At 39.7% G+C, this 24851-nt stretch overlaps 3 protein-coding genes across 3 annotated transcripts in view; 2 read left to right on the forward strand and 1 right to left on the reverse strand.

Moving 5' to 3' along the window:
- Window positions 1-9155, forward strand: cdkn2aip (CDKN2A interacting protein). Its single transcript, XM_052019967.1, is given in 4 exon segments — window positions 1-161; window positions 164-254; window positions 3614-3744; window positions 6161-9155. Coding segments are annotated over 4 exon segments (1320 nt in total). The 5' UTR covers window positions 1-19; the 3' UTR covers window positions 7117-9155.
- Window positions 9156-16819: 7664 nt separating this feature from the next.
- On the forward strand, window positions 16820-24061 carry LOC127572594 (inhibitor of growth protein 2-like). The gene is made up of 2 exons (XM_052020025.1): window positions 16820-17457; window positions 21140-24061. Exons 1-2 carry the CDS (start codon window positions 17328-17330, stop codon window positions 21802-21804), a joined length of 795 nt encoding a protein of 264 aa, XP_051875985.1. The 5' UTR covers window positions 16820-17327; the 3' UTR covers window positions 21805-24061.
- A 155-nt stretch (window positions 24062-24216) lies between these two features.
- Window positions 24217-24851, reverse strand: part of si:ch211-212k18.6 (uncharacterized) — a 41809-nt gene continuing 41174 nt past the window's right edge. Inside the window, exon 14 of the mRNA XM_052020189.1 lies at window positions 24217-24713. Coding sequence (XP_051876149.1) covers window positions 24436-24713 — 278 coding nt within the window. The 3' untranslated portion in view covers window positions 24217-24435. The remainder of the gene's footprint in view (window positions 24714-24851) is intronic.

The raw sequence follows: 24851 nt of genomic DNA on the forward strand, positions 1-24851 counted from the left end.
CCCTCGGTCTCGGCGCGTCATGGCGGTGGACGAGGTGTCCGAGTTCCTGCAGCAGAACCGGCGGCTGTCCGACTGGCTGGAGGCGCTGAAGGGCGACAGCGAGCCGCAGAAGCACTGGACGGCGCGGCGCGAGTTCATCCTCCGCAACATGCCAGGAGGAGCAGAAGGGCGAGCGGCGCCGAGCCGGGGCTCGACACTGACCGGCTGCTCGCCCTCTCCATGGTCTGGGCCAACCACGTCTTCCTGGGCTGCCGGTGAGTGGGGACCGGCCCGGCCTGGCCTGGCCCGGCGCGGCCCGGGCCTCTCCTCGGGCCAACTACCGCCCTCCCTCGGGATCCAACCCTTTATTACTCGTCGGGCGGGAAAATAACTTCACAAGGACGAACATGTCTGGTTTAAACGCCCCCATGCGAAATATGAGCTAAACCCGTCCTTTCCTAATGGGAGATGTTAGGAAGGGACTTTGCAACCAACCACTTGGAGTATTAACGTTGCAAAATGTTCCAGTGTGCCTCGCATTGTGAGCATTAAGTTACAGATTTGACAACCGGGTTGGCGAAGGGGAGGTGACCTTTGTTCGAGGCAAGTAGTTTTATTGAGCATCCATTAAAAGCAGGGAAGTTTAGCTGGCCGAAGCAAACGCTTGTTAGTAGGGGTAGGTGTCAGTGGCGGTGGGCAAGGGCTGGGTTCTGCACCTGGGAGGACATGGTTTTATCTGGCTGATGTTTTGTGGAGCAGCACAAGGAGCTCGGCATCTGACCAGCTTCCTGCCAGACAGTCATGGGCACAGTACACACTGCTGGACAAAAACGTCAGCAGTCCTGATGAAATTTTCTTTGAAGTGGGGTGGGTGGGGGGGGGGGGGGGGGGGGGATTCCAAGGATAGGGGACCTTCCAGAGGTGCAGGGGCAGCAACATCAGAAATAGGAACAAGGAGTTTTCTCGTTGATTCATCGACTTGGTCCACATCCATCAACATCATGGTGGATCTACTGCAATGCCATTTTCCTGCGCTATCCCCATATTCCTTGATTCCCTCAATGTCCAGAGATCTGTTGATCAGTATTTTGAATGAACTTGATGATACAGCCTTCCAGGGTAGAAAAATGACAAACGTTCACCATCCTCTGTGTGAAGAAATTTCTTTTTACCTTGGTCCTAAATGGCCTAACACGAATTCTGATGATGTAACTGTTGGTTCTAGACTCCTCAGCTAGGGGAAACATCATTCTACATCCAGCCTGTTAAGCATTGTAAGAATTCTGTAAGTTTCAATGCGATCTCTTCTCATTTTCCTTAACCAAAGAAATATAGGTGGTAGTTTATTCAATTTCTTCTCAAATGGCAAACACACCATTCCAAGAACCAGTCTAGTGAATCTATGCTGTACTCCCTTCTATGGCAAATATAGTTTTTTCAGTTCAAAACTACACAATGCTGCAGGTGCATTACCAAGGCTTTATGTTACTACATCAGACTTCTTTACTACTTATAATAAAGCCAACACGCTGTTTGCCTTCCTAATTGCTTGCTGTACCTGCATGTTGGTTTTCTGTGACTTCGAGTCCCTCTGGACATCAGCAGTGCCCAATCTCTAACCATTCGAAAGGTACAGTGCTATTCTGTTTTGTGCACCAAAGTCAATAACTTCACATTTTTCCAAATAACATGGCACTTACCTTGTCCTTGTACATTCACTTAGCTTTTCTATATCCCCTTCAAGCTTCTGTACATCCTCCTCCCTATCCTGCCTGGTTTTGTATCATCAGCAAACCTGGAGTTATGACATTTGGTCCCCTCTGCCAAATATAGGTCATAAATAGCTGGGCCTCAAGCATCCAATCCACCAGCCACAGCCTGAACAACCTGAGAAATATCCATTTATGGCCACACTTAGCTTTCTGTCTGATTACCGATTCTCATTCCACGTCAGTTGCTCCCAATTCCATGTGCTCTATCCCTGTTGAGCAACCTGTGTGAAGCCTTATTAAAAGCTGCCTGAAAATCCCAATGCAGCACATCCACTGATTTCCCTCATTTATCCCACTGGTCTCATCGCCAGTAGATGAATCAAGAATGATTTTCCTTTCATAAATCCATGCTGATATTATTTTCAAGGTGTTCTGTTATTACATTATAGATTTCAGAGAGGTTACTGGAGATCATTAATTGCTGCAAATTAATCTGGTGTAAAGTCTAATATCTAATAAGAAAATAGAGCTAACCAAGAGTAGACTTTGTAAAGGTTGAGTGGTTTATGCACAGTTCAGACCTAGGGAAGTGATTAGATTTTAGAAACTCTGTTCCAGTATAATAAACTCTTAAAATTTGTATAGTTGGATTCTTTTGCAATGATTTAGGGTTTTTGCTGCCAGAGCTGATGGAATGCAGTGGATATCAACCAGTGAGTTCTTCCTCTTGAAGTGTTAAGGCCTACAATGCAGAACCAGAGATTTATCATGGTTAACAAGATATAGGGAACAATGTATAAATACGCACCTGGATCTTAGAACAGTTTGTAAATAGAGAATTGAATCCAGGATCTGCTGCACATAAGCCGCCCTTTTTAGATTTGTGCACCATGCTGATTTCCAGCTTAACTCCTGAAGAAGGTATAAACCAAAATGACAAGTCAGAAGGCATCAATCGGACAAATCTACTTTTTATACTGGTCTGTCTGCAACTCTGCTACACAGAATTTTTATTTAATATAGTGAGTTATAATTTGGAGTGAATGTTTGAAAAGATGATAGCAGGATCGATAGAAATTTTCAGAATAGAATTGTATAATTGAAAAGAATAATTGCAGAACAGAATCAGAATCAGATTTATTATCACTGACTTGCATGGCATCAAATTTGTTGTTTTGCGGCTGCAGTACAGTGCAAAGACAAACTTGCTACAAATTACAAAAATAAATAAATAGTGCAAAAACAAAAGGAATAACGAGGTAGTGTTCATGGACTGTTCAGAAATCTAATGGTGGAAGGGAAGAAGCTGTTCCTCAATCATTGAGTCTTCAGGCTTCTCTACCTCCTCCCCAATGGGAGTAACGAGAAGAGGCCATGTGCCAGATGGTGAGGGTCCTGAGTGATGGATGCTGCCTTCTTGAGGCACAGCCTCTTGAAGATGTCCTTTATGGTTGGGAGAGTTGTGCCCCTAAGGGAGCTGGCTGAGTCTAGAACCCTCTGCAGCCTCTTGTGATCCTGCACATTGGAGCCTCCATACCAGGCTATGATGCAACCAGTCAGAATGCTCTCCACCATACATCTGTAGAAACTTGCAAGAGTCTTCGGTGACATACCAAATCTCCTCAAACTCCTAATGAAGTAGAGCCGCTGGCATGCCTTCTTCGTGATTGCATACAAAAAAGAGTGGGAATAATTGATTATTTGTTTCAAAGCAACATATTTGCTGTTTGATGTTTAACTGAATATTTCAAAAGCAAAGCAGTTCAAGCAAATCTGAATAAAAATCAAATGTCTGTGGAATGCATGTATCATATAATTTGATCGGAACTTAAATAATTGTTGCTGTAATTGCCGTTCACATATCTACTTTCAGTTCCAGGTGTACACTTTGTAATTGGTGATGCTGTCATTTTATGATTCAGATACTCGAAGGCAATAATGGATAAAGTGTTGGAGATGGGCGAAGGGATCAAAGTTACAGACGCTCCAGTACACACAACAAGGGACGAACTTGTAGCCAATAAGAAGAAAAGGGAGCTTTCAAACAGTAATGGTTAGCAGATTAACTTTATACTAGAGTGCTTTGAAAGGTTAATCTTTGAATTTGCTTGTCTGTTTCATTAAAATGAACCAATTTATTCAGTGTTCGATATAATGGCATTTTGAAGATAAGTACTCCTACATTTTGTGATTAAGTGCTGACAAAAATGAGTCCTTTATTAAAAAGTGTAGCAATATTTTCCAAGTTGGAATTGCTATCAAAGTTCAGCCCTAAAGGGCCAAATAGTCTCTTCCTGTGCTGTGCAGTTGTGTTTCCCAGTTAAACATCAGGTAAGTGATGGCGCTTTTGCCTCCTTGTGTGGTCTGATATCTTCATCCAACACCACCTCCCTGTGATCACATGTGTTTCCCTGGGTAGTCCACTTTCTTCATGTTGAAGACGTGATGATTGATAGATTAATTGCTCCAGTGTAGTTGGGTGGCTCCAGTGTAAATTGCTCCAGTGTAGTTGGGTGGCAGAAGAGTTGGGTGTACGGGAGGAGTTGATGGCAAGGTGAGAGGAAAAATGGGATTGGTGTAGACGGATATTTCCATGCTTACAAATATGGCTGTGCCTGTCCATAATGGGATGGCAGTGGCAGGATAGGGAACAGGTTTACATTTTTGACATCCATTGTGGTCATTAAGTGTGATTAAGTTTGGTATATTGTGACCTGCTGCTGAGCAATAGTCTCTCTACCATGTGCATAGTAAATTAATGTTTACTGTTTTTGTATGATCTTATCATTTCCCATAATGGGCATCTTTATCGCTGCCTCTCTGTGAGAGGGCTGACATGTGAATGTTTCAGCGTTATGGATCTGGATTTACAGGAAGCCAAGATGAAACTTTCCCATGTTCATTTTGCTTAGGAGGGTCGGAAAAACACGAAGGGGGAAATCTTGAATTTGCCTACCTGGGTTGGATTCATGTAACTTCTTGACATAGAACAACTAAATATCTTATCCAATGTCCCTAATCCTAGGTTTGACCTTCAATTAGTGATAAACTGACGAAAAATTTTATCCTCAAAAATAGCAAACCACGCAAGAAGCAAATAAAGTATTGAATAATGTTATAGCTATACAGAACCTTCAAAAAATTGTTTATATTGGAATTGAACAAAATTAACTAAAATGAAAAGCTTTCTGTGTAAAATGGGCTACTCTAGAAAAATTACAGTAATCATTCAGAACCATCAGAAAATATTTTGAAGTTAATTCCTGTCAATTAAAGAGAGACAGGTACTCTCCTGATTACTAACCATTTGTGAGCCACAAGCTTTACTTGTCCTTATTTCAATGATTTCTCAAGGTAAAAGGGATTACTTTGCCTCACTTAACAGATGTTTTTGTTTAACTACAGCTTCATTTAGTTTACATGCAACGCACACATTAAACAACATGGCAGAAAAGCTGACTGTACCATATGAACAAAAACTGCTAGAGGAACATAGTGGGTCAGGCAGCATCCGTGGAGGTAAATGGACAGTTTACGTTTCGGATCGAGACCCTTCATCTGGACTGAAGGGTCTTGTCCAGATGAAAAGTCTTGACCTGGAACGTTGACTGTCCATTTCCGTCCTCAAATGCTGCCTGACCCACTGAGTTCCTCCAGCAGTTTGTTTTCTGCTCCAGATTCCAGCATCTACAGTACTTTGTGTCTCCATACTTTTGACTATTCGACAAAAGAATGCTGAGAAAATACATGTTTGAGTTAAAGTAAAATATTTCAAACTACTACTTTCCACCTTCAGAATTGTGGAGCTTCACTCCTGTTATTGCAGGAAAGCACCAGAGGTCCATGTGGTAAAAGCAGATTTGCCTTTCTTATCTTCCATAAGCTGGCGACCTTAATTATAAGCATCCTGAAGAATGTGATCTCTACACATTAAAGTGGAGACACGAGAGACTGCAGATGCTGGAATTGTGGAGCAACGAACACAAAATGCTGGAGTAACTCAGCAGGTCAGGCAGCATCTATGGAGGGAAATGAACAATCGATGTTTCGGGCCAAGACCTGTCATCGGGACTGAATGGAGTCTTGAAAGATGAATGAAATTCCTGATGAAGGGTCTTGGCCCAAAACGTTGACCTGTTCATTTCCCTCCATAGATGCTGCCTGACCTGCTGAGTTCCTCCAGCATCTTCTGTTTGTTGCTGTATACATTAAACATTCCCCTAATTGGCTTGTTCAGTTGCTGGAAATCAATGGATCTGATAATAAGAATTTTTTTTTCTCTGTGCAGCAGCTTACTTTTTAAATTCGTGGAATGAATTGTATCCATGTGGCTCAACTAGAGTTCTGTTCATGGATTTCTTGCTGGTATTTTTTAAGTGTTTTGGGATACTAACATTTTTCAATAACTTCAAATAACATTTGATTTGAAGTATTTCATGGATCCCGCATGATTATGTTTGTTTTAACAGAAAATACTAAAGAAGAACCTTGTGTAAAGAAAAAGGCAATCGAAGAAGATAAATGCATTGAATTTCCTGCAGTGTCTGAATCTACTGGGAATGGCAGCCAGGATATTGATCCCAACAAAATCCCAGGTCTTGATGGTTTTCCTGATAGTGAACCACCAGCTCCTTTGCCTGAACCACAGGTGCAGGCTCCAGTCTGTCCTGCACCATCCACCGGGTCAAATCAAAAAGAGGTCCAGCAAATCCCAAAAGAGAATGAAGTTAAGAAAGTTGGCACTCCTGTGCAGGTTCCAGTCACTCATCAGCAAACGCTGCCACATCGTTCTGAAGCTCCAGCACAGACTAAGAACTTCTCATCTAATTCTGCAGAAGCTAAACCGGCTATTCAGTTAGACACTGTTGAACGCCCTGCCTCTGTAGCAAGTTCCCAGAAAGCAGCACAGCCGTCTGTTTCACAGAGTTGCAAACCCCCTATAACAGTGGTCAGTTTAACTCCTGAAGCTATAAAAGAGAAACAAACCTTTTACAATAAACTCTACAAAGCCATAGCATGGAAGCTAGTGTCAGCCGGTGGTTTCAGCAATGAACTTAACCACTTAACCATTTTGAGTAACTGCATACAGTCAACCAAGGGAACACTTGAAAGCATCTGTGTTCCTCTGAAGGACATTTCTGAGCTGCATTTACCACAAAGCTCTGCCCGTGAAGGAATTGTTTGTGAATTAAGGTGCAAGTCTGTTTATTTAGCGACAGGATATGGTAAATGCAAAGTGACTGCCAAAGATATGGCTGCCAAGGAGGCTGTGAAATTATTTTTGAAACAGAAGGTTACAGTGAAGATGTGTAAAAGAAAGTACAAAGGGAGTGAAATTGAGGATTTAGTACTTTTGAGTGAGGATATACATCGGTTAAACCTAGCTCCTGCATTAATGAATCCTTTAGAACCTTCTACAAGGTAAACAAACTTGTAAATGTTCTTTCAATTAGTTAATTGGAAGTGTTTTATATATATGAGTATATATATAATCTGAAGTATGTTTGTCAGGTTACTTTATTGTAAAAGAGAGAGACTGCAGTTGAAGTTACAGTTATTTGAATTTCTTTTGAGACTAGATTAAAGTTGTGTTGCCCTACAGTTTCTCAAATTGAAAGAATTACCTGGGTAAGATTATTTTTTAGGTTATTACTGTAAATCTATTATTCTGCCAATAAACATTGGTCTTGAAATACCCTTCAAATTATTGTAAATTTTCCAATGGCTACAGATTATTTTAAAGGAGAAACACAAAAATCCAACTTTCTGACAAATACAACAGGGCCTCAAGAATCTTTACATCAGTATGTCAGGTGAGAGTACATTCTTTCCAAAAGTAGTTTTACAAAATCTATTCAGGATAAAACATTAAGCATTGAAAATGTTATGTTCCAAACCTGGATGATCGTAATCGTGTTGGTTTATTTAAATACTGGATTGCCATTTCAGAGTGGATTGGAATTGATCACAGTTGGGCAATGAAATCTGGTAGATAGGAGTTGCAGTTCTGTACTGGTATAAAAAGAATACCCAACCTGAATGCCTACTTGTCTGAAATGACATTCAAGGTAGTCAAATCAGCATGGAAAGAAAAGTGATGCAATCTGCATCCTGAGGTAGAAGAGCACTATGCTTTATTCACAACTTTGAATGGCTTATTGGAACTCTAGACAATTCATTGATCCAACTATGTGAGTGGAGGTTTAATTGGGCATGCCAATCTGCTAGTCTGAAGCCTGAATCCTTCTCATTTGGAAAAGTTATTTATAATTTCAAATGGTTTTAGACAACGTTAATCCAGATTTTGATGAAACCAACTGCCATCTTAGTGGCTACACTTTTTAGTAAATTATCAGTCATTATTGTTGTGGGGGGTGGGGGGAGGAATTCATTCTCAGCAGTAAAGTGTGGAGGTTAAGCCATATTGGTAGGACAGAACAAGAAAGAACCTTAATCTGTACTTGGTTCTCAGATGCTCAGCTCCACCGGATAGTGTAGAAGGAATGTTCATCACATTTTTATTGTCCTAATTTTCTAGTCTTTTTTTTAAATGTATTGTTAATATGTGTGCTTTATCGCTATTTAAAATAATATTGCAATACCAATCAATAGTCTCAAATACAGTCCCAGTTCCTTTAATATTTTGCTCCCTTTAGTATTTCTTTCTTTGCTATTTCCTTTATAAATTTCTGTTTTGGTCAATATGTAAATATCTCACCCAGAGCTCTTACCTAGATAAAACTCAGCAATCTTATGGAGCTGAATACTTATGAAGGGGTCTGAGAGGCATGATTGGCAAATTATAGGAAAGGTATGGAATTAAAATTGAGCCAGTTCCAAACCAGTGTTTCAATAATGATTCAGATAATGCTATGGCCTTTTCGTTAGATTATAAAAATTTGAAGAATATATGGTTTAATGTTCTCATTGGAAGCAGTAATTGACAAGATTTATTTTTGGTTCCAGTGTTTTCAGCTTTAATACTGGTATCTACAGACAGTACCAACATGTTAAAGATAAACTGAGTAGTAGAGGGTAAAGATCAGATTGTCACTGCTACAGCTCAGTCATGCATTAAATACTTTGTGGTTCAGTTTTAATGCAATATTTTTGACTGTTTCTTTAATCCTGATCAGATATTGAATGGATATTTGTCACTAGGGTTCCAGTAAATTGTAATGAGTGTGTGAAATGTTTATTATCTCCTTGATTTGTGGGAATCACTAATAGATAGTTTTTTAAAAATTTAGTTGTCTGGAACAAATGGCTTGAAAGATATCATCTGGTAATGTAATAGTTAGAAATGTGGTTTTATTGGAGACTAATTGCAGATGATGGGCAATGTTTCATGCATTGTTTGCAAGTTAAGTGTGTTTGTAGTTTTCCCTTGTGATACATGTAAACCAGATCTAATCATTAAACTATATCCATATATACAGTGGCATGCAAAAGTTTGGGCACCCCTGGCCAAAATTTCTGTTACTGTGAATAGCTAAGCGAGTAAAAGATGACCTGATTTCCAAAAGGCATAAAGTTAAAGATGACACATTTCTTTAATATTTTAAGCAAGATTTTTTTATTTCCATCTTTTACAGTTTCAAAATAACAAAAAAGGAAAAGGGCCCAAATCAAAAGTTTGGGCACCCTGCATAGTCAGTACTTAGTAACACCCCCTTTGGTAAGTATCACAGCTTGTAAACACTTTCTGTAGCCAGCTAAGAGTCTTTCAATTCTTGTTTGGGGATTTTCACTCATTCTTCCTTGCAAAAAGCTTCTAATTCCGTGAGATTCTTGGGCTGTCTTGCATGCACTGCTCTTTTGAGGTCTATCCACAGATTTTTGATGATGTTTGGGTCAAGGGACTGTGAGGGCCATGGCAAAACCTTCACCTTGTGCCTCTTGAGGTAGTCCATTGTGGATTTTGAGGTGCGTTTAGGATTGTTATCCTGTTGTAGAAGCGATCCTCTTTTCATCTTCGACTTTTTTACAGACGGTGTGATGTTTGCTTCCAGAATTTGCTGGTATTTAATTGAATTCATTGTTCCCTCTACCAGTGAAATGTTCCCTGTGCCACTGGCTGCAACAAGCCCAAAGCATGATCGATCCATCCCCATGCTTAACAGTTGGAGAGGTGTTCTTTTCATGAAATTCTGCACCCTTTTTTCTCCAAACATACCTTTGCTCATTGCGGCCAAAAAGTTCTATTTAACTTCATTAAAATGCATCAGGCTTGTTTAGATGTTCCTTTGCAAACTTCTGACACTGAATTTTGTGGTGAGGACACAGGAAAGTTTGGAGAAAAAAGGGTGCAGAATTTCACGAAAAGGACACCTCTCCAACTGTTAAGCACAGGGGTGGATCGATCATGCTTTGAACTTGTGTTGCAAGGAAGAATGGGCAAAAATCCCCCCAAACAAGAATTGAAAGACTCTTAGCTGGCTACAGAAAATGTTTATAAGCTGTGATACTTGCCAAAGGGGGTGTTACTAAGTACTGACCATGCAGGGTGCCCAAACTTTTGCTTCAGGCCCTTTTCCTTTTTTGTTATTTGAAACTGTAAAGATAAAATAAAAAAGTAATCTTACTAAAAAATATTAAAGAAATGTGTCATTTTTAACTTTATGCCTTTTGGAAATCAGGTCATCTTTTACTCGCTTAGCTATTCACAGTAACAGAAATTTTGACCAGGGGTGCCCAAACTTTTGCATGCCACTGTCTGTCAAGAAATCCACAATTAGTAACTCAAAACTGATTTCTGCATTCAAATGAAGTGTGAATCCCAGACTATCATACAGCACAAAGGATGCCTTCCTCTCGTGTTAATTTAACTTTCTTGCATTTATCTAGGAGCCCTAACTAATTATGGAAGTGAGTTCCATATTCTAACTACACTTTTGAAAAAGAAATTTCTGCTGAATTTTCATTGGGATTTATTGGTGATTATCTTATTATGCTTATGGTTCTAGCCTCCATTGCAACTGGGAATATCTCTGTCTACCCTATCAAACCATTTCTTAATATATCAGCCTCTGCTTCACTAGAAGAAGGCATCCAATCTTGCTCTGTTTTTCATGTTAAGTATAACCTCAGTCATATTATATTTTGACACCTTCTCCAGTGCCTCTATATATTAATATTTTTAATAACAGACCAGACCTGTTCACAATATTGCAAGGGTGCTTTAATCAAAGTTCTTTAAAGTTTCACAAAATGTACTTCTGCTTTTTATTTCTAACTCTCTAGAAATGAACCCCAGTGGTTTGCTTGTTAACCTGTTTTGTTAGCTCTGGTGAGTTATGGATCTGTGCTTTTCAGATTCCTCTGCTCCTCCACCTCCAGTTAGACTCTTTCTTTCTGAGTGGTTTCCTTATTCTTCCTGTCAAAACATACCACCTCAACTAGAAGTTTAATGGCAGTTCTATATGTTAATTTTTGTTTTCTAGTATTTTGTTGCATTAATTTGGTGTTGTCTACAAATTTTGAAGTTGTCTTCCAATTCCAAATTTGTGAACAATGCTGCTGTAAGCACTGATATTTGGTTTACCACTTTTCAACATCTTCATACCATGAATGAATATCATGTAGATGAGTAATGTCTCATTTAAAATGAAGTAAGATTGTAGTTAGTTCAAAATAATCTTCTGATTCAATTGCAAACAATATCCTGCAATATTGAGATGGTCAAGCTTTACACTTTTTAATTTCCGTGTAAGAGTCCATTTCAATTAAAAATGCTCCACTGAAACAGAAGTAATAATGGCCAGTAGTAGTAGTAGGGTTAGGGTCATTACTATTCCAAAAAAAGTTTGATTGCACTGTATATGTAAAATAAAAGGACCGAAGAGTATTAATTTCTGTTCAGAAACAGTGTTTTTCAGAATTCTCTGCTAAATACATCTGACAGTTAACCTTAACCTCTTAAAACATGTTCTTGATCTTCAATCTGGAAACAACATATGCCAGTATTCGCTGTTATGATTATGCCAAAACATACCTCAATGCAGAGCCATTGTATTGATGTATTGCTATTCCATGCTCAGATGAAACAAGTTTTATCGAATGGCAGTCGTTCATCTTTTGTGGATTGCTGAAAAATTTAATCGAAGTTGAAATTATAAATGGGGCTAATAGAAAATTGTTGTTGTATGTACTATGACAAACAATTAACTTAACCAAGCCTTCGTTACACTGAAATCCTTTTTCTGTCCTTTTCATTTGAACTTTATAAAGTTGTTTTTGCTAGAAAAGTAAGGCTGAACAAATGAATTCGCCACTGTGTTTTGTTGCAACCCACGAGAGGATTACTTAATAGCCAGCACCATTAAAGACCTTCACAATGTGCAGATGGTGCTTGGTGCAAATCAAGTCATGTGAGTGTGCTGCTTTTAAAAGAAAAGTAGCAGTGTTGCACCTCCACTTAGGGTCTGCTGTGGTTCATTTGGCAGTGCTGTTCCAATTAGGTTTATGTCCCCCTCCAAAGATTTGAGGTTGACACTCACTTCAGTGAAAAATGAATGAAGTACTACACTTTTGGAGATGTCATACTTCGTATGTCAGTGCAGATTGTTGTAAATGGATGTTAAAGATAATTAAAAAAACTGCAGATGCTGAAAAAGTGAAATAAAAAAAGAGAAAATGGAACTGGGAAATAGAGGAAAAAGAAAGTTGGCTTTAAGTTGCAGAGAAAGTGGGAGAGGGCAGAGGCACAAAGTGTTCAAGGGACAGTTAGACGAAACGTATGAACAAAGGAATGTAGAAGCTATGAAATGATTGCAGTTGGAATGAAAATACAAGCTAACATAAAAGTTGTAAAATGCAGAGTTGTAAAACATGCCCATCTGTGTTCATAGAAAAAACTGAGCCAATATCATAGAAGGATTGGCCATTTATCAGAACTGTGCCAATACCACAGATAGACTGACCAGTTATCAGTTTGTCTAGTTATTATTACATAGCAGTTTGTGAGAGGTTGCTGTATGTGTCAAATCATTCTGGGAAAGAAAAAGTAATTATTACTAAATTCCTTAACTTGAATCCCCAAATCAAGTTAGTTCACCTAAAAGCAAGGTTTGTATCCTGACAATGAATCTTTAACTTAAACATTGATATCCCAGAGTTCAAATTCTTCAAGACAAACTTACATTTTATGACTGTTTCTTATACTCATGATGTACTGATGTTAGAGTAAGTTAGTAGTTCAAGTACTACTTGCATTATCTGCTCAATCCAAGATCTTGGTAATATGAGGAAGAATGATGTATTGTCAAAATAACATTTCAAGATGCAAATTTGGCCCCATTTAATGTTGTAATCAATTAACTGCTTTTTGAAACATTAGAAAAATACAATGACAACACAAAGGCCTGCCTTATTGTATTCTAATAACTATTGTAAATGAGTGTGAAGGTTATTCTAGAATGGGAGACAAAATGAGGGGTGCCCTTTTTCAGCAAGGTAGATTTTATGTCGTAGATTTAGTGGCCAGCCAGTTCTAAAATGTTATCTTGCATGTTTGAATTTGAAAGCATTCTCTTGTACACTGTAACCACTAATGGTCCTGAGCAGATTCTGCTCCTGTCATAGAGAAGTTCATATTTCTGATGCAGAGCGCTTCCTGGTCATTCAGTACAAATTCTTTATCTTATTTCATTGATTCTTCCTGGGTCTGTTTTTTTGCCTTCTCCCTCTCTTGGGCAGTCACTTGGTGGTGTTGAGCATGACTCACTTCCACTCCAGTTCTGCATGTTCTGAAGTGGTTGATAACTCCAATGTTGAATCTGTCACAGGTAGAGCACGAGGTGCTTGATGGAGTGAGTGGGTAGTTTGTAAGTTGGTGCTCTCTTTCCTCCGTTTTCACTTGACTTCCAACAAAGGGATTCCAGGTTCACACTCCCAAACTGAATGCTTCTGCTCTACTTTGAGTGGTGGTGGACCTAGGATTCCCACAAGTCAGCAAGGATGTTACACCCTTTCAAGAAGGCTTTGAGAGCATCCTTGAATTGTTTCATCTGCCCTCCTGACAGTTCATTGCTGTGACATAGTGCTTGGAGTAGAGTGCCTGTTTTGGGAGTATGAAGGTGGGCATTTAAATGATATGACAGAGCCAGCTGAGAATAATTTACGCCACAATGCCATGGCTTGATAGGGGATGCTGACTTTGGTTCACTTATCCTGCCAATAGATTTGATGGATTATCACACTATAGAAGCTCTCATTCTTCCAGGTTATGATTGTACTGTATTGCTATTAATATCTGGCAATAATTTTTTTAAAACAATCTACTGATGCATTGTTACCTACCACAATATTGTGAGTTCAATTGTTCTGGTTGTAATCTATCACAAAGTTGTAAATGTAACTTAATAGTTTTTAATGCTAGGTTTTGGTGTGGACCTTTCTAAACTGCTTTATACATTTATGTAAATTGGTTTCTAAAAATGATATATTTGTATAAAACAAAAGCAAGCATCCATTCTTTTTTGTTTGTACTCTTTTAATAAAAGATTTTCATCTTTGTTTTGTGCCTTCTGATGTGGCTGTGTTGATTTTTTTTTCATTTTCATGATTTAAAAAACTCATCACTCTTACAGAAAGGAAGATGCATCAAACCACTTTAAATTAACAAAACTAATAAAGAAGGAAAAGTGGTGAAACTTCCCAAGGAAGTTAGAGATTGATTTTGAAATGGCATAGTGGACAACAAGGAATTGCACTTCAGGAGGCATAGAACAATGGTCACAGAGACAATGCAAATGGAAGAATTTGTGAAATGAGATGGAAGAGGCAAAGGATGAATGCAGGTCAAAAAATTATAGTGAGATAATTGGGAAAAAAAACTGGTAGAAATCAGAAATACTGAAAATGCTGGAAGCACTCAGCAGGCCAATCTGCATCAGTGGAGAGAAACAGCTGACTGAGGACTCCATTGATTTGAAATATTAACTCTGTTTCTCCTCTATTGATGCTGAATGCTTCCAGCATTTTTCTGCTTTGGAGTGGGGATACACCAGTGGACAGATTTGAAATTTAAGAAGAGGCTCATGAAAAATGCTGAGAAGCCAGTATAGCTTGGAAAGACCACTAGAAAATACACAGGGACTGAGATTGATTTAAACAAAATAATGACACACAATTTCTCATGTAAATGTGCAAATAAAATAGTATCAGTTTCAAATGCAGTAATAAAGTGTATGTTTATTACATTTCAGAACACATTCTTTGAACATTAGATTGATTCATTGAAATCATTGTTTTTCTGAAAGCAGAACACAGAAATTACGCAGGTAGAAATAGGTGGTTTTGTGATGAAGTTTTTTATTGGAATTGGACCTGTCTTGGGGAATGTAGCTGGGCAAGTAGTTGAAGTGTCAGTGTGAGCATTTTGGAGATAGTAATCATAACTCTAGTCTTCAAGGTAGTTATGGAAAGGGATAAAGATGATCCAGAAATTAAGGTGGTAAATTGGGGAAACATGATTTCAATATCTTAAGACATGACCTGGCAAAAGTAGACTGAGAAAACCTACTTGCAGGTAGAATGACATTTGACAAGTGGGAGTCATTCTAAAGCAGAACAATGAGAAGTTCAGGGCCAATATTTTCCCATAAGAGTTAAAGGTAAGGACAGCAATTCCAAGGGACCCTGGATGTTGAGGTATATTGAGGGCTGAATAAAGGAAGCTTATGGAAGGTATAAAGAACTGAAACTAGGAGGGCAAAGAAAGGCCATGAAATATCACTGGTGGACATGATTAAGGAAAATCAAAAAGCATTTTATAAATATATTAAGGTCAAGAGCCAGTGGAATTGAGCTTTTAAATTAATAATTCTATATTCACTAAGGAAGTGGACATTGCAGTTGGAGAATTCAGTGATGGGCAGTGAAATTCTAGACCATATCATTAATAAAATGTATTAGATATCTCCATGGGCATAGACACACGGAATACCTAGATTCCTCTGTATGTCACTCATCAGCAATCTTCCTCTACTTAGATAATAGTCTTCCTTTAGATTCTTCTTATCGATGTGCATGATCTCAGACTTTCCCATATTAAAATCCATTTGCCATGTTTTCACCCACTCTATCTATATCTTGTTGCAGAGTCAAAATATCCTCACTGCAACCTGCTCTTTGGCTTATTTTCATATCATCGGCAAACTTGGATACCCCATATTCTGCCCCCTCTCCTCAGTTCATTAATATAAATGGTAAATAATTGAGAGGCCAAGAATTAATCTTTGGGATGCTCTGCTTCACACTGAACATCCTTAAAGCTGAATAAAAGATCTTTTTATTCCAACTCTGTCCTCGATGAAATAGCCAATCTTCAGTCTAAGCTAACACACTTCCTCCAATACCATGTGCATCAGCCTTTTATGTGGCTCCTTGTTAAATGCCTTCTGGAAATCCAAATACACTACATTTGTAGGTTTCCCCTCTATTGACTTGGTTTAATACATTCTCAAAGAACTCAAGCAGATTTGGCAACTTATCTTTTATAATGCCATTTGACTTGATTTTATTATATTAAACCACTCTAAATGACTAGCTGTTTTTTCATTGATTATGGAGTACATGTTATAGATTATAGTGCTATAAAATATTGTTCACAAATGTGCAATTCATGGACATAGAGGAGATGTCTAGTTTTATCATCCCGTAAATGAAGTTTAATTTTCCTTTCTTGGTTTTTTGCTTCCCATTAGCCTTTTCTGTTGATGTAATCAAGGGGTCCTTTCTCGCGAGCTGCTCAGTCATGGTCTCTTTCAGACACTTTAATACATTACCCACTTCTATTCATTTATAATCATTTAGTTTCCTTCCTCCCCTTGTCAGCGTTTGTTTCAGCTGCTGACTGGTTAACTGTTTCCAACTGCAGTTATGAATTTGTTTTGCTGCCAGCAGAGGTAATTAGCATAATTTATTCATAATGCTAAAGTTTTCTAGCTCCTGCATAACGGATAAATAAATGCAGCAGAGAACATGTTTTATAAACGTTAATTCAATTATTACTTCTTTCCATATGCAATTGCAGCAACCACCCTAATGTAAAAGTGTTTCCGCTGTTGGTGGTATATATACCATTGCCTGTTCATCCCTGCTCAGAGCATTCTGAAGACCTGCTTTCTAGGCTACCCACGGAGAACGATAGTTTCTCTCCTACTACGCCTAGGGGAAAGTCCCCGGACCCGACGGGCAGCGAGTGCCCAGCCCTAAGGGGCGAGTAGCTGTGCAGACAAGTTAATGCCCGCTCGCACTCGGCGCTAAGACGTCCCCGGACTGAGCGCGCGAGAACGCACCAGCACTTGTCAGAGCCAATAGTTACGCAGGTAATGTACCGAGCATGCGTACATGAACAGGACGGGGCTCATTCTCAGGATGCTTCATACTTTTTGGGAGCACCGACCAAACGCCGCGGCCGCTCGTTTCAAACCAAGAAATCTTCTCGCACCAATGATCTGGAAACTCGCTGCCTGGGAAGGAAACCGCAACGGAATGTAGGCCTCGCCAGTGCGCAGGCGCCAAGTGGATGGAGTCACGTGGTCTGGGGGCTGGCCGGGCGAGTGCGCAAGCGTGGAGCCGGTTGGTCGGTTTGGCTGGGAGGGAGGCCGCCGCCGCTCTCCTGCCCGCACTATGCTCGCCCAGTGCCACAGGCCGCGGGTGTCCGGCTACGTGGAGGATTACCTGGAAAGTGTGGAGACGCTGCCGCTCGAACTGCAGCGCAGCGTATCCCGACTGAGGGAGATCGACACTCGGTACCGCGGTGAGTGAGAGGAATCCGGGAGGGTGGGGTGGGAGTGGAGGGGAAGAGGGCCAGGGGAGGGAGGAAGGGAGAGGCGGGGGTTTACGGCGGGTAGGAAGGGAGCAATGGGAGGGAGGGGGGAGGAGGAGGGGGGGTTAGGGCGGGTAGGAAGGGGGCCAGGGGATAGAGGAAGGGGGCCAGGGGAGGGGAAGGAGACCCCTGAGAGGTGAGGTGAGGAGGTCCCGGGGAGGTGAGGTGGCGGGAGGAGGCCGACTAGTGTGTTCCGGGGGAGGAGGGGATGGAGCGAGTGCTCCAGGCTGGGGAGGGGGGCTAGAAGGGGTAGGAGTGGAAAGGTTTGAGCCTGGGGAGGGAGAGTAGGGGGAGGGTGAGTGAATGGAGAGAATCTGAAAAGATAGAATACATAGGCAAACGGGGAGAGCAGGGGAATGTGACTGGATTGTTCTTGCGAAGGACTGGTACAGACGTCAGGCAGAATGGCCTCATTCCCTGCTGTAACTATTGTGATTTTGTGTACCCCATCACTGCATCCTTATTTCTGCATTTTCGCTAAATGTATCCTTGCTATTTGCCTCTGCTACTTGTGATAGCAAGTCTGTGTCTTGTGTGCTCTTTGGGTAAAGTTTATTCTGAAGACATGAGACTGCAGATGCTGGAATCTGGAGCAACAAGCAATCTGCTGGAAGAACTCAGCGGGTCAAGCAGCATCTGTGGGAGGAAAGGAATTGTTGACGTTTTGGGTCAAAACCCTGCATAGGGACTGAGAGTAGAGAGACGAGATGACCAGTATAAAGAGAAGGGGCGAGAAAGGATTCCGAGGTGATTGGTGGACTGAGGAGGGTTGTAAAATGACAGGCAGGTAATGCCAGGTAGGGGAGAGAAGCACGGGTGGAGTTGGAGGACAGTGGCAGGTGAAAGTTTTTTCTGAATTCCCTCTTTAAAAAAAATAGGTAATCTTGTAATGCTGTGCACCCATCCCGTACAGCCCAAGCCCTTCCCAAAAATGAAGTCGTTGTTGTACCCGCAATTGGAAACACTTCATCCATCCTATCAAACCATTTTGCAATCTTATTGGCCTCTAATAGGTCACTCCTCAAATGCTTTTCTAGAGAAAAGACCATAACTCTTTTTGCATGTTATAGTCTATAGTGCTAGAAAATATTGTTCTCAAATGAGCTTAGAATTCATGGACATAGAGGAGACGACCACTTTCAATACTCCAAAAATGAAGTTTAATTTATTGTCCTTTCTTGGTTTTCTGCTTCCTGTTGGCCTTTGCTGTTGATATAGTCAACCTTTTGACATGTATAGTATCTCAGTTCTGTTCTTAGTTAAATAAAATATAAATCAAACCAATTACCAGTCCATTAGCCTAATCTCCATCAATGGCAAAGTTGCTGGCATTGCTACCAAAATGGGATTTGTTCACTGTGGTGCTTCCTTTAGGATTGCTCTCAGAGCTAAAGAGAGCTAAATTGCATAGTTGAAATGAGAATGACGAGGAGGTAACATTTGACAGTGTTTCATTGAAGTAATAATTAGTAAAATTGAAGTAGTTAAGAATCAGGGAAAACTCTCTGGCTGGAGCTGCACTCAACACAAGAGGATTGTGACTTTCTTTAGTTGCTGCTTCATTGTTCCTTCCTCCATTCTCAGGTCAAAAGTCAGAATATTGGCCAACAATTGTACAGTGTCCAGCTCAACTGAAACTACTCAATAATGGGAAGTGACTGTGTCTTAATCCAGGAAGACCCAGGCAAAGTAGACCACTTAATTGGCATTTCATTTTCCACTTCAAACACTCACTTACTCCACAATGTGGCTGCGCTGTGCAGTGCCCTGAAGGTTTTTTCAGTACTACCTCCCGCCCCCTTGACCTCTATTACCTGGAAAAACAAAGATGGTAGATGCACGTGGTCGTCACCACTTCTGTTTCCTACCAAATCGCATACCACTCTGACTTGGACATAAACCACCGTCCCTCATTGTTACTGATTTGAAAAGATGGAACTCCCTCCCCATGACGGCATGGTGAGAGTACTTCCACACCAGAAATTGCAACAATTTAGCTTGCCACAAGTGAGCCTTGAGTTTTTTTTTGAAGAAGTGATCAAGAGGATTGATGAGGGCAGGATGCGTTATCTTCATGGACCTTAGCAAGGCTCTTGACAAGGTCCCCCATGGTAGGCTGGTCTGGTAGGTTAGATCACATGGGATCCAGGGTGAGCTAGCCAATTGGATACAAAATTGGCTTGGTGGAGAGAGTCAGAGGGTGGTAGTGGAGGGGTGTTTTTCAGATTGGAGGTCTGTGACCAGTGGTGTGCCACAGGGATTGATGCTGGGTTCCATATTATTTGTCATTTATAGTAATGATTTGATTGAGAATGTAATAGGCACAGTTAGTAAGTTTGCCGATGACACCAACATTGGTGGTGTAGTAGGCAGTGAAGAAGGTTGTCTGAGGTTACAACAGCATCTAGCTCAACTGAGAAATTGGGCAAAGAACTTGCAGATCGAATTTAACTCAGACAAGTGTAAAGTGATGCATTTTGGGAAATGAGGGCAGGGCATACCCGATGAATGGCAGGATCCTTGGAGTGTTGTAGAACAGAGATCTAAGGGTACAGCTACATAGTTCTCTGAAAGTGGTGACACAGACAGGGTGGTGAAGAAGGCATATGGTACACCTGCCTTTGGTCGTGGTATGGTGTACTAGAATTGGGACGTTATGTTACTGCTGTGTAGGACTTTGGTGAGATGACACTTGGAATATTGTGTGCGTTTCTGGTTGTTATATTATACAAAAGATGTGATTAATCTAGGGAGGGTGCAGAAAAGATTCACAAGGATATTGCCAGGACTGGAGGACTTGAGTTGTAAGGAGAGATTTGGATAGGCTGGGACTGTTCCCTGGAACAAAGGAAGCTAAGTGGTGACCTTGGAGCTTTATAAAATCTTGAAGGGCATAAATAAGGTAGATGCTCAGTACCTTTTTCCAAGAGCAGTGGAGTCTAAAAGTAGATGGCATGGGGATATGGGTATAAGAAGAGAGGGGGGGGGGAATTTAAGGGGATCTAGGAGGAATTTTTTCACACAAAGGCTGGTAGGTATATGGAGTGAGGTGGCAGAGGCAGGTACAATTCCAACATTTAAAAGGCATTTGGACATATACATGGATGGGAAAGGTTTTGAAGGATATGGGCCAAACTCAGGCAAACGGGACCAGCTCAGATGGGGACCTGGGTTGGCATGGGTGAGTGGCTGAAGGGCCCATTTTCCATGCTATATAACTCTGACACCATCTTGAATCTCTGAGATGGTCAGTGAATGATTTGGTGCTAACAGCTCAGCCCATGAGCAAATGTTTTTCTGCAATTTTCCTCAATGCTGCTTGGTCTGATTTTTATTTGGTTTACTTTGCTACAATTTTGCTAATTCAGTATAAAAAAGCTTTTGGCCTAAGGTAATGACAGATCAGCTAATGTTAATGTAACACATTATAATGGTCATCAAAAATGTGTTCTAAAAAGGATCTCATTCTTCACTGTCTCTTTTGGAGCTTCTGTGCAGTAGAAATATCTGTGGCTTATTGAGTTGAGTTTCTGATGCTGGGAACTGATCAGAGTACTGAAAGTTGAATCCTGTTAATTCCTTTGCAAATGTGGCTTTTATTTCCCTCTTCCAGAAGTTTTAAAGGAGCTCGATGATGCTTATGAAAAATATAAGCAAGAAATGGACATTGCTCAAAGGAAACGGCTGCTGCATCATCTCCAGAGAGCATTAATTAACAGCCAAGAGTTGGGGGATGAGAAAATTCAGATTGTGACACAAATGAGTGAGCAAGTAGAGAATTGTGCGAGACAGATGGATAGTCACTCGGATTGCTTTGAGGACCCAAACGAACATGACAAGTCTATAGAGAAGGTCAAAACAGAGATAAGTCAAACAGAAAGGCCTTCCAGAAGACCACGTAGACAGAAAAATAGTGAAAACCGTGAATTGTGTCACATTGGTAATGAAATTGAAGAGGGAGAGGAGCAGCCCAAAGAGAAGAAATCAAAATCTGCAAAAAAGAAACGCTCTAAAACTAGACCAGAAAGGGAAGTCTCCCCTATTGACTTTCCGATTGATCCCAATGAACCCACCTACTGCCTCTGCAACCAGGTGTCTTACGGTGAAATGATAGGATGCGATAATGAAGAATGCCCAATTGAATGGTTTCATTTTTCTTGTGTAGGATTAACATATAAACCCAAAGGCAAATGGTACTGTCCAAAATGCAGAGGTGATACTGAAAAGACAATGGACAAATGCATAGAGAAATCAAAAAAAGATAGGAGGTCAAGATAGTGCTTGCCTCAAATTTTAAGATTTTCATATCTCTATCATGTATAAGCATATTGGCTTAAATTGTATTTGAAGCTATGCAATTTTTACTGTAGTATTAAACATTGCTGAATTTTCACTAATGCATTTTGACTCATGCACATTTGTGAACAAATGCTTTTAAATGAGCAAAAATGTGGTTCAATTTGGATCTTTTTGGGCCAGTGGTTTAATGTATAGAAGGGCTCTAACAGTTAACCTGGATGATACTATTTTTGCATTAGAACGTAGAACATTGTGGGTAGTGGTAGACAATATCGTAAGCTAATTGTAAACACATAGTAAAATGGGTGTAGAAGATGGATGATAATAGTTTGTAACTGTAGTACAGCTTGTAGTCCTTTAACTTGGTCTTAGCGCAAATATAGATGTGCTCCTTATGGTACAGTATTAGAATATCTTACAGATTTTAAAGCCATAATATTTTAATATTAATAAGTTAATATTTTGTACTGAAGTAAGACACCTGGGGAGTAAGCATCAGTTTTTGGCACAGGTCTATTAACAGTCTGCTTGCAGCAGAGAGATCTCTGTATCCTGACCAACATTAATACCTCACTACCACCATCACAAAGTAGATTTCTCTCAATTGACCTTTCAATGTATGTTTAAGTTCTGTTCAAAAATATGATCCATCTAGAGTGAATCCTTTACGATGTTGCGGGAACATGAAGGATATTCTGTCAGTGTAAATACTTTTGAATAACATTGCTTTTTAAAACTTTAAAATGTATTCTACGTAGAACTGGTTCCAAATTTTGGTGCTGTATTTGCGTCTTTAAATTAGCCTTCAAGTAATGTCATTTGACAAGCTGAACATCCTTCAAGATGTGAATCTGGACAGGTTATGGGGAATGAGTCAGGAACTTCTAGTCTTTTGCTTCATCTAAGTGGGAAATTTGCCAGTGAAGGCTTACACCAAGAACATGGGAAAAGATTCCAAGGCACTTCACGGAAGCACAGTAAGTATATGAATGCTGTGCTTAAACTAGCACTAAGAATAAAGACAAAATTTAGATTGATAATTCCAAAATGGATGGTCTGTTTAGATCCCAAAAGTTGGCTCACTTGTCATGGGACAAGGAACAGATTAGAAGGTAGAACACAGAGCGAAACCATGAAAGGTTCATAAACACCACTCTGCGAATCTGAACATTGTAAAGCTTTGAATTAGTATAGATCACATTCTATCTGGTCTTCCCACATTCTCAAAATTCCACTTAAAGTATTATGTTGTAATTCCTGAAAATAATACACATGACTGAAACATTTCAGTGTAAAAACACAACAGACCTAAGTAAATTTTATTTATGAAAATATCATTTCCCCCAATAATTTAAGTTTGAAAATTTCAATGATAAATTCTCAGCAGCGATTATAGAGAGAAAGTACAATAAAGTATGAAATAAGAAGTGAATATCACCACAGGCCACCAAGACTCAGCAAACCTTGAGACTAAATAGGTTCTTCACAGCTAATACAAAATGCAAAAGGCACGTGAAGCCTTTGAGCATTGCTGTGTTATAAGAGGGCAATGCTGATGTTTCAATTCTGTCTTAGACTGTCAAGTAGCCAATCTTGGATAGGCTACTCTTGTGATCTGAGCAAGGAGTCTCCCCAGTAGGTAAATAAGGGAGAGGCCTATAGTTGCCTCTCAGTGCACCTTTTGGAGTAGTCAGCAAATTGTAGCATGTATTGATTGTGACATCCTTGCCCCTACTCAACAGTCCATCAAGTTGCAGATATTCAGTAGTGCAGGAAAGAAAGAAGCACACATCATGTCCACATAAAAGTAATTACTGTTGTAAATAATCCAAAGGAAATTGTGTGCCATGTTAAGTAACTTGTAAACAGATGTGAAATTTTGCAGTGAGTGACATGAGCGTTGATCATGTCACTCACTGCAAAGCATGAATTTGCGTACAAAAAAGGATGCAAACCACTTGGTCTGCAAAACTTAAGCATTTAGAATGCAGTTTTCAGATTAAATTTTCCAGAAATTAAACTTTCTGAACAGCTAGAATATATTACAATGTCTCCTTAAACAAGTTTTTTTGTGAATTCTGACTTCAGTAGGTTTTTTGTTTTTATACTATATGATAACTATACAAGTCAAACAATGGTTTTATTAAACTATAAAATATGAAGATGAGGAAATGGAAAATGGTTATCTTTGCAAGTTGGGGCATTGTGTAATAAAATAGTCAATGTTGCTCCATTGAAAATTATAGTGTGAATGATCTTTTGTAGTGCTAATCTGTTCAGTAATAATAGAATTGAAGATTGAATTAACTATTTGACATTACTTTGAATAGTGACATTTAATTACGAACAATGTTTACAGGTTGTTTGGAATAAATAGTTCTTATCTGGTAATGAAAAGATATCAAACAGTGAGAATTCATTCAGAAAGCATAGAATTCTGGTATTGAAAGCAACTCTTAAGTAACACATACATTTAAATGGAATCTTTTTCTGTTTCAGTATAAGTGGGAATTCTTGGGCTAGTAGACCTTGCAAAATTCAGTAATATCTACTGAATGGTATCAACTTTCACAGATCTTTTAATGGATTCTTTGCAGCCCAACTAGGATTTCAGTTTCCACTTGGACTTGGTTGAGTCAGTGATTTTAATTGTAATTTATCATCGTCTTCACTGCTACTTGATGCTTCTCCAAACATATCTCTTACTTCTGAACTTAATTGAAGTTTATTCTTCGATGTCAGCTTTAAGGTGATGAGGACAGGGTTGTTGCTCATGCCAAGAAGAATAAGGTTGCCTTCATTTGCTAGAGTCATGGTTATAATGGCACTGTCAGGAGTAAAAATTGATAGTACAGTGCCACCATCTAGATCCCATACACTGACATCACCTAGAGCAAAAGAGAGGGGGAGTTAGTGCACTGCAAATACTTCGCTTAAACAAGTATGTATGATACTGGCAGATGTAGTTACTTCCCAAGGTCAATATATCACCAATGGTTCAGAAAGACTAAAATGGCAATTTTTCT

Source organism: Pristis pectinata, chromosome 7 (assembly GCF_009764475.1).
Source record: "Pristis pectinata isolate sPriPec2 chromosome 7, sPriPec2.1.pri, whole genome shotgun sequence".
Lineage (NCBI taxonomy): Eukaryota > Metazoa > Chordata > Chondrichthyes > Rhinopristiformes > Pristidae > Pristis > Pristis pectinata.

What these genes read in the sequence shown, in the direction of transcription:
- LOC127572594 (XM_052020025.1), top strand. Translation starts at nt 17,328, where the DNA reads ATGCTCGCCCAGTGCCACAGGCCGCGGGTGTCCGGCTACGTGGAGGAT. An exon ending in GATCGACACTCGGTACCGCG is followed by an intron (nt 17,458 to 21,139) that starts GTGAGTGAGAGG and finishes TCCCTCTTCCAG; the next exon opens with AAGTTTTAAAGGAGCTCGAT.